Here is a 10,489-nt window from a genome sequence, read left to right as displayed (position 1 = left end):
TATTGCAGAACTATCAGAAAGAAATAGCTGTTATTATTTTGATAAAACAAACTAATTCTATGAGTTGAATCCATTCATCCCAACAGTAGAAATCTTGATTGTTGATTATAAAATCATATTAAATAGAATAAAATCCCAAATTTAAGTTAAAACACATATGAACACAGCCACGTAGATACATTTTTTTTTTATTTTTTGCACAAAACGAAAAAATAAGTGGAAAGAGCTTCAGTAATATCGTGCAACTCCCAGGGAGGGAGTCCATACTTACAGCACCAAGGGAAGGAAGGAACCACAGGGAGCGAGTGCGTATACTTCTTCCTTTTTTATTTCTTTTTTTTCTATCATATTTACTCTATGTCACCCTGTTCTTCTTCTTGTATTTCTTTCCAGTTGGAAAGATAGTGGCGGTGGGAATGCAGAAACACAGGCAGTGAGTGCCACGCAACAACGAGGCTCTCTCGGGCAGTCGGGCCCTGTCTATTTCTCGTTCACTCGCTAGTTCTTCGTTCGTCCATTCGTTCGTCGCCATCGCAGGCGGGCGGGGGAGCAGCTACGTCCACCGCGTGTCCGCAAGGGGTGGGGGGAGGGGACCCAGCGGCGCCTGTGCCAATTATGCGCACCAGCATTACTGACCTCGTCACCCGCCCCTCTCCTTGTCCGAACAAAATGAGTGGTGCAGAAGTGTCGCCCGCAACGAGTGGCGGAGAAGTGTGGACGAGAAAAAGCAGGGAGGGAAAGGAGGCACCGAGGGGAGAGGACAAGTACCACCATCGCCTTCAGAATGCGTCTTGCTGACTCATGGCCAATAGCAACAACAACAACACTCTCCGCCCTGCCCCTGTTCCGCCTCCCCCTCCTCCTCGCCCCTCTCCATCTCCTCTGCGCCCACCAGTCAGTGCACCGCATCACCATTGGATGACGATGATGGTGATGATGACGACGATGTCGAACGACAACAGCATCGGATTGCTGAAGACGAAAAAGAAATAGAGATAGAGGCCAAAGCCGAAGCCAACGCAGCGCAGGGCGGCACGCAGATTGGAGAAGCCACCCTGGGGGTTTCGCAGGGGATTGGCGATGATGCAGGCGCTTCCGACAAGCACAGGCCAGGTTTCAAACCGAAAGGGGCGTTGAAAGGCGAATGAAGATGCGGCGAGGGGGGCAGCGAGTAGGAAAGCAGTCCCGGCAGGCAGGCAGGCACACGCACAGCCAGCTCCACCGTTAGAGCTCCCACAAAAGGGGCGGTGTCTCTGCAGACAGAACCCCCCCCCTCTCTCTCGCTCAGTTAATTAGGGTTACTTCCTTCCGCCTGGGACATCCCCCCGACAATTGACATGACGGAGTGTATGGATGGATGAATATCGATGATATTCTTGTGAATGAATAATACTTATTCTGGAAGGATGTGTCCGCTCTTTCTTCATCCGTCCAACTTTGGAAGGCATCCTTTTTTACATAAATTAGTCCATGCATGCACTTGAAAATTAACCCTCATTATTATTTTATTTTATGGGAACCCACTTAATATTAAAAAGTAGGTAGAGAATATATCATTAATAGATAGATGTAGCATAGACTTACGAATTATTCACCTACATCTACTCTTGTTATTTTGAGCCACATGAATGCATTGAAAAGTCGTGATTATTCAAAGTTGTAATGTATGAACTTTCCATTTTTGATATATATCTATTTTTCTACATTAACATTTATCAACTAGTTTACATGGCATCTAGAGGATATTTCTTCAAGGTGATAGATGAATTGGAATTATAAGGAATAATTTTTGTGCACTATGACATGAGTACTTGCTAATGTTGATGATAGATGAAAGAAAATCTTTATTTTATACTAATTTAAAAATATACTATTTATGTATAAAATAAAAGCATATTTCTCTTATTATTATTCTATGTATGATTTTTAAAGATATTTTCAAGCTACGCCATAGATAACATATATATATATATATATATATATATTTATTTATATAAGTCAAACAGAAAATACGTGCATTAAATTTGATTTTAAATGTATTATTTTGATCTGATCTCATTCAACAAACTTTTTTTTATCTTATTTATTTTATTTGTCTAATTGAATGGGTTTTGCATTTTACACAGTAAATAAATACGCTTTTCAGCTAAAAAATAAAAGGCACACATAACTTGTGCGGCTAATCTTCTTACTTGCAAAGAATTTCAGTAAGTTGAAATTTATTTATCTATGCAGTCAAGTTGATTTTCCTACATGCATTATCAAGTGCTCTAGCTAAACAATTATTGTTGCTATTCTACAGAATGGATATATATATATATATATATATATTAAATCATAGATACATGACCTCTTATGAATCACCACTAATTTCTATCAAAGCTTAATTTGCATCAAAACATGCAATCAATGATAAATAATCATCTTACATATTTGTTTGCTAATTTTTAGTTGATTTGATCTCACACTAAATTTTCACAATGAATCATGTTCAATCGTGTTTTTTAATTACATAAATCTGTATATATTTTTCCATACCAAATAATAACGATAATAATATTAGTAATAACAACACACAAATGTGTTGTTGGCTATAAGTTATTTTCGGTTCTTTTATGTGGTCTCTTGAAATAAACTAATGAACCCATGTTTGATGAAATCTACATCCAAAATTTGACGAATCATATCCAAATTTTGATGAATCATATCCTAATGCCACATTTGCAGGTTATTTATTCAGAAATAAAACAAACCACAACAAAATGGCTCTGTCACTGATATTCCAAGAGGTTTGTAATATTAAAATCTTATTATTTTATTTTTTAATTATTGTTGTTATGATGTAGACTAATGATAATAATTGTTTTTAACCATTCAATATATTGCACATTAGGTTCATGTTTTTTTTTATTATATCTTATTATATTTTATGAAACAAGCTTAACTTAGCAAATATGCATTGTTTAACTTAATGTTGTTTTTAATACCAATATAATTTTGATTACCTACAAGTGAAGTTTTAGAGAAAAACTCGTTGACATCATTGATTACCTGCTTTTCTTCTCACATAAAGTTATTTTCAGGTTATTAATATCACCAAAATATTTTATATAGATAAATGTTAAAATGACCCACCTATTCACTAAATCAACCGACTCTATTGTAATCATCATTAGAAAAATGGATCATCTCTAGAAACCATTATTGCTATCATGGCCCTCATCTTGACCTCCCTTATTCTCCATAGAGAAGTGGGTCAATTTAGTAAATTAGACAAAGTATAATTTTGTCTAATTTTATGCATAAAAAATATGCAATTCTTTGATAATATTTTTTATTTTAAATGCAATTTTTTTTTTATTGATATGAAATAATTTAAGTTTTATATGTTTGTACCTAGATAAATATTACAACAAAATAAATTGAATCAAATATATAATAAAGTTTTAAATTTTTTAAAGTAGTCATATAAGAAGTTATAAAATATATTGTAATTAAGTAGTCATAATAATTTCCATTACAGTGTGCTCATTTTAGAATCTATTTTTTAAAGAAAAATAAATTGGCATTTTGAAAAGGAATAATTCTGTTCAAATTTTAAGCAAGACATAGATTGTTTATGGATTTTTGTGCTCAGATCATTCAAATGTGTAAGGAACTAAAACAATAAAACCTTGTATGAAAATTTTCAAAAATTAAAAATAAACAAACCATGAATTGTTGTGAGATTACCATAGCATTTACTATATTATTTTGGTGCTTTCTTTTCATTCGATTTTTAATATTCATCCAAAAATGAAAAACTCATATAAATGTGTGTATGTGTGTGTGTATATATATATATATATGTATGTATGTATGTATGTATGTATGTATATAATTATTTATTCTAATTTTCACTAATTAATCAACCATCCTATATAAGACAAATTTTAAAGTACTCTCTTCATTTTTATTATTTTTTATATTTTTTATATGTGTATTTATAATTCATAATTTATATTTCTTTACTTTCTTGTTTGTTTATTAATTTTGTCCACAACTTAACCTATGCAATTAAACTTTTGTCTTTGAGAAAAATTGTTTGTATAATAATTTTATACAAAATATAAAAATTATTTGATGTCATTTATATATTTGTTGAAAAAGATAATTTTAATAAACCAATTTATGAAATAAGTGCAAAATAGTTGTTAACACTAATAATCAATGCTAATAGAAGAGCTTAATATTATTATTTAAAAACATATTTTGAATTATAACAATACTTGATGATTGATATTTTCATTCTATTACATATCTTTGTGCCTTTAATGACAAATAGTATACAAAAGTTTGCATAGTTTGGAAGCTAAACTCCATAAATTTGACATTTCAATTGGTCAAAGTCAAACACCAACAATCGTTATTGGTTTTATTTTCATTTTAGCATGAAAATCAAGCATATTCGATACCTCAAAAGTAACATAAATAATTTTTCCACTGCAATTCATAGATATTCTAAAACAAGTAGGTTCGTTTGAATTAATATTCACCTGAGATCAATGTTTGCTATTTTCATATTAAATCTATTCATATATATATATATATATATATATATAAACATAATTATAATTATACACACTTTCTAACACTGCAGCAACCATTTTACAGGGAATAAATAAACATGATAATTTTGCATGTCTTAAACAAATACAAAAATAAAAGCATTTGTGACACAACATGATGATCTTCAGGAATCCATAAAGTTAGCAACTTTTAAGCACCCAATTTAAACACTGGATCAACGGTAATAGTAGCGATGAATTTCGTTTTCTCTTCGACCACAACTCTCTATTGCTTCAAATTTCATGATGCCGTGTATACACCTTGTATACTACAACCTTATTTTGATAATTTTGAACAGTACGATTCTTGGAATATTAAAGTCTCAAACGTAGAGGTTAAGACCTTGGACCACGAACTACAGGCATTGACAAAATACGGTTTACTATTGAATCAGAGGCCTCTGTTGTAATGTGCAGACTCACTCTGAAGACTCACGCGATTGTCGGACCCCTCAACAGGGCCAGGACAAGGAAGTCATCAAATGCTGCTAATTCAAAATCAAGAAATAATCCAATTACTCCTTGATCATTGAAGTCAGACCAACTGTTGTACACATAATCTGCTAAGCGTCCAGCTACACAACCTTTACATAAAAACTTAAGAAACAAACCACTGGGAGGTTCTACACCAAGGTTGGAGGCTTTTCATACACTACCTATCCACGTGTTGCGTTTCGCTGAATAATGGGGAACATACTTGCTTCCAGGCAACGATCCCCAGACTCGGCTGATCTAGAAACTCCTTCATTGTTGCTTCACGGTGGATGCGACCTGAGCTCCAAAGCAGCATAGACAATATCTATTGAGTCATGTGCTCAACCACAACTTGCAGAACCTTCGAGTAAGAGTCACTTCTCCAACCGATACCCAAATGACTGGTCACTTCATATCAAGGCCAAAGACTATCACAATCCAGCTTCCAAAGGAGGAAAGCTTCCCACCCCACGTAGCTCACTCTTGAGAACTAAAATCTGATTCCCATAACCAGGTCGGTGAATGAGTAACCTCTACGAGAGATCGAAAACGAATACTGAGAGTCTCAGAGCAGAAAAGGTGCGCACAAAGGCAACGAGAGCAGGGCAAGATCCAACAGGAACGAGCTCGACCACTTCCAAAGTAGGCCTGGGGCACACTATGGCACTCTCAGATCAGATATGGTTTCTTCGAATTGGATAACCAGTGAATATTCGCCTCATGAACAGTAAATCACAAATCTGTGCACAAATCCCTTCTAAAACTATAAACAGAACCTCACCCTGCAGGAGAGTTTCCCAAACCCAGTTGCAAATCTAGTACATTGTTGGATGCTCCACCTCCACTAAGTGGTCGCTGTTGCTGCGTCTGTAAGGTTCCCGGGGCATGGGCTAGCGGCCTGGGGCGGATTACGTTCTCCGTTCTCACACCGTCAGACCCTTTCAACGGAAACCTTGCCGATGGCAGACTACCCGGCTGTGATTGAGAATGAGACCATGGCTGAGGTAAGTGCATCCCTTGCGACGGCACTGCGAACATGTTGGGGTATTCCGTGTATCGCATGTAATCCCCGTACATGGATGGAAAGGTTGGTCTAGACCCAGGAAAGTTCATTGCAAGCGGACCATAGTAAAAGACATATGGAGACGGTGGACACTGCATTCCATGCGTCATTGGATGAGGGAACGTGCCATTTGGAACACCGACATTCATCAAGGACATGCCGTGCGCCATTGGAGTCATGTCCTCGTAGCTACTCATGCTGGCGGCAGCGACATGCAGTGGCATCAACTGCGGGCCAGGAGAGCCATGACTTCTAGGAAGCTGTGACGAATGGGGAGCTACTAACCGGGACACATGGGGTGTAACGAACTGCTGCCCTGTGTGAGACTGCCGAATGCCATAGCCTCCCCTTCCACCCCATCCAGAGCTTCTATCCGAGTTAGCTGCAGCTATTCTGTTCGCATGAAACTGGGCACGCTTGGCCTCTTGGCGCTCTCTCTTGTGAGCATTCTGATGCCCACCCAGGGCCTGAGAGCTAGCAAATTCCCTCCCACAAAATTGGCACTCGTACTTCCGATTCTCCCATAAAGGAGCCGTCGAATCTGAACAGTCGTTAGTTTGTTCCGTGGAAACGTGTGTAGAGCTACCACCGCCACATTCACCAGCATTGTCATCACATTGCTCCTGAGCTGCATCATTCGCGACGGAGTCTGGGGCAGCGTCGGTATCACATGCGACGGACCCAGAGGCAGGCGACTGTGACTCGTCCCCCTCACATGGAACCTGATCTCTCAAAGACGGGTTCTCAACGGTGTTCTGCGCCGCACTTAAGCTACTCTCTCCACCGTTCATCTCTGCAGGTGATGGATGCTTAATATCAAAGCCGAATAGCTTTACAGCTTTCCCTGCACTGTCCCGATTTGCAGCACCGTTGAGAAGCCTAAGACTAGGACCATCTTGACTCATACCTACGCAGGCAGCTGAATTTCCTGGGCCAACGTCAAATTGTGTATCCACGGATGCATGACCTCCACACGTCTGGGACGGTAAATGGGAGCATCTCCGATCAGAAGTAGCGCTGCCGGATTGTGCACTCAGACCTGCCAGTGTAATGTCCAAACTCTGGGCATCCAATTCCGGTCCTCCATTCCTGCTCCCATTGGACATGGAATGTCTGTAAGGAGATGCTAATGACCTGCTTCGATTAGTATCATTCATCATTACATGCTTTGATTATTATCTTTCGTTGCAGTCTCTGCTCATCATCACCATCTCTCACCTCTGCTTGAGTTTCAGCAGCCGCAATGAAGTCACCCAATACTTCTGTTCCTCTTCCAACCTGCACCTTGTAAAGTCCCAAACAGTAAGTAATTAAACACTTACTTTATGCCTAAAGACCAACATGCAACATCCCATCATCACAGCTCTGACACAGACCAGAGCTGCTGCATCAAGAGCAGATGATATTGATGTAAGCTTTCTGTAACTTTAAAGTAGTAAACTGATCATACATACAGAATATGACATACAGAGCATCTGTATTGCACTTGAAGAATCTGAGAAGATCTGTAAGATAAGCTATACATAGCGAGAGTTTACCTGTGACTAAACTAGATGTGCGTAGTTTCAGAACCTGTGACGGGGTTGTACAGCTTGAGAACCTGCAACCTTGTCATCCGAACAAGAGCGAAAAGCCGCTCCTGCTCTAGCCCTCTCTACCTAGCTACAAAAATAATATTAAAAACAATTACGCCGCTCGGCTGCCTCCTTCAAAAATTTGATCTTAACGTTCACTCAATCACTCTATGTACATAACTAGCGGCAAGCATGCCCACGTTCACTCTCACATCCCGAACAAAACCATTCCTCAATTACACCTTCCCAACTCCCTCTTAATACCTCTCCAGGCACCCCCATCGAGGAACGATACCACTTCCTGATCCCGCAACAACGCTCACCCCATCACAGCCTATCAAACTGCATAACCCTTCTCTCATCACGCTCGTCCAAAGGGACCCCATGCACCGGCCACCCGCGAATCACACGTCCACAGGACTCATTTACAGCCTCATCCCTCGCCGTCTCATTTGCAACAGAGCCATGCCTAACAACACAGGCAACACGTCGCACTTGCTTCAGGGTCGCGGCTTCCTCATCCTCGACCTCCCTCCACCCTAGCTTCTTGCACATGCCCTACACCACCAGAACGCCTTCACAAACACACACGAAAAAAAAAAAAAAAAAAAAAAAAAACACGCGAGGAATCCGCCCTGCCAACCACACTCTCCTCGTAATCGTCAAACCTACGCCAATTCCACCTTCTCACCCTGCGCGTGGGACACAAAGGCACAATCGAACCCCAGCGCAACGACTAACAGTGCACAACCTGTCAGACCTGGTGCGCGTCGGCAGCGTCGAGCCCCGTGACCAGGGGGGGACGCACCATGAAAACCTATCTTCGTGCGATGCCACTGGGTGGTGCTTCCAGTATCGCACCAAAGGGGGGAGAGGAGGAAGAAGACACTGCACTGCATAAGCACACAAAGCAGCACAAACAGGAGAGAGAGGAGGAGAGGAGCCAGGAGCGAGAGAGAGGCTGGGGAGAAGGGGAAGGCTGGGCTAGGCTGGGAGGAGGAGGATGGGGGACCCCCCATCTTTTCTCTCTCTCACTCTTTCTTCCTCTTCTCTTCCCAGTTCCCGGTTCCCAAGGCCAACCCGGCTCCAGCACCCTGGCCTCTCTCTCTTTCTCAACCCCTTCCCCTGGCCCGGCCCCGCCCAACCCGGCCCGACCCTGTGATCCATAGGCCACACCACATACTCCGCTCAGGACGCCAGTGGGAATTCTTCTTGTCCTGTGCAGCTGGATGCGGGCGACGGCGGGGATGGGTTGGCATCCGACGGCCCCAGAGGGAGGGATCCCTCCGAGCACGGCCAAAGAGCCTTCTCTCCTGTGATCTCTCTCTGTCTCTCGCTCCCTCCCTCCCTTGTCTGCGATGGACGGACTCACACACACTTACTCACACACTGGGTGGGTGTGAGGGCAAGGCCAAGTAAAGCCAACTCTAGCAGAGCCAATCCAAGGCAGGCTATATACATACATACATACAGATAGATAGATAGATGGATGGCTGGATGGGTGGGTTCCACCCCCGTCCCGGTCCCGACCCTTTTCCGATCCCTCTCCAGACCCCAATCGGGGGGGGGGTAAATGCATGCATGCATTCTACACCACACACAACCCCCCCCCCTACCTCCTACTCCTATTTATTCCTTGCTCCTTCCTCCGCCTTTTCCTTCGTTTCTATGTTTGCTGCCCTCTCTTGTTGTTATTAGCCATTCCTTACTTCTACAGTCCATGCAACCAATGCTTCCACTGGTAACTCTAAATAAGTAAAATAAATCCATCGATCAATAGATAACGAATAATATCTACAAGTGTATAAACATTTATAATATCTCGAGCTTTAATGAAATACAAAATTATGTATGTATATATATATATATATATATATATATATTTAATGAATACTTAGCTAATTGAAAATGGAAAAAATGTTTGTATGAATTCTCTCTCTCTCTCTCTCTCTCTCTCTCTCTCTCTATATATATATATATATATATGTGTGTGTGTGTGTGTGTGTGTATGTGTATATATATATATATATATAACTTCACATAAAAAACCGAACTTACCATAATTATACTTTTTTCAATAATTTATTATTTTGTAAAACTTCTTATTGAATTTTAATGAAATAATATTTTTAAACACACCTTGCACCTATTTAAGTTTAAATAATAAAAATCACTTCAATTCAAGGTGCAAATAAGAAAATATTGGTTACCAAATAAAAATACAATTAAAGTAAATATTTTTGTTAGATCTTATTAAAAAAATTTAAATATTCAGATTGACATAATTATTTGTAAAAAAATATTAAAATATGAAAAGTAAATTCTTTAATAACATTTATACAACATCTAAATGTTGGCGGGGGTTTTATTTGTTTTAGTCAATTAAATTAATGACACAGAAATGACCTTTAGGATCGTAAAAGATCTATAATATTAAATAAATATTTATTCTAAACAAAAATGAAAATAAAAATATAATTTTTAATAATGTATTGAAACAAAGCAGATTCTAAATTTTCACACAAATAATAATAAAAGAATGGTAAATTTTCTTCTTTCTTGTGTAGAGCATCATTAAACTGCTTAAATATAGTTATAAAATTATACTTTGTTACAGAACTGTGTCAACTATTTCTGCTAGTTCAGAAGATTTTAAGGTCAGATGTAAAAAAAATCTAATTGAATTACAATGCAATTTACTAAGTTATTAAAGACACTTGTAAAATTTCTTTAAAAGTGTAAAAATTAATAAGATTTTCTAAGTTTGATAC

At 39.1% G+C, this 10,489-nt stretch overlaps 1 protein-coding gene across 4 annotated transcripts; it reads right to left on the bottom strand.

The window, feature by feature from the left end:
• Positions 1-4,785: 4,785 nt before the first annotated feature.
• On the bottom strand, positions 4,786-8,792 carry LOC112294583 (uncharacterized). 4 transcript variants are annotated; one of them, XM_090243807.1, is made up of 3 exons: positions 7,683-8,791; positions 7,363-7,428; positions 4,786-7,233 (listed from the first exon to the last, which is right to left on the bottom strand). In XM_090243807.1, exon 3 carries the CDS (start codon positions 7,047-7,049, stop codon positions 5,859-5,861), a length of 1,191 nt encoding a protein of 396 aa, XP_090099933.1. In that variant the 5' UTR covers positions 7,050-7,233; positions 7,363-7,428; positions 7,683-8,791; the 3' UTR covers positions 4,786-5,858. The 4 variants fall into 4 exon arrangements, with proteins under 4 accessions (XP_090099933.1, XP_090099932.1, XP_090099930.1 ...); XM_090243806.1 differs by having other exon boundaries at positions 7,363-7,422; XM_090243804.1 differs by having other exon boundaries at positions 4,786-7,428; positions 7,683-8,792.
• Positions 8,793-10,489: the final 1,697 nt, after the last annotated feature.

This window comes from Physcomitrium patens, chromosome 17 (genome assembly GCF_059467195.1).
Source record: "Physcomitrium patens ecotype Gransden chromosome 17, ASM5946719v1, whole genome shotgun sequence".
NCBI lineage: Eukaryota > Viridiplantae > Streptophyta > Bryopsida > Funariales > Funariaceae > Physcomitrium > Physcomitrium patens.
Note: the sequence above shows the minus strand (reverse complement) of the source record. Positions and strands in the feature narration are given on the sequence as shown.

What these genes read in the sequence shown, in the direction of transcription:
- LOC112294583 (XM_090243804.1), bottom strand. Translation starts at nt 7,304, where the DNA reads ATGATGAATGATACTAATCGAAGCAGGTCATTAGCATCTCCTTACAGA.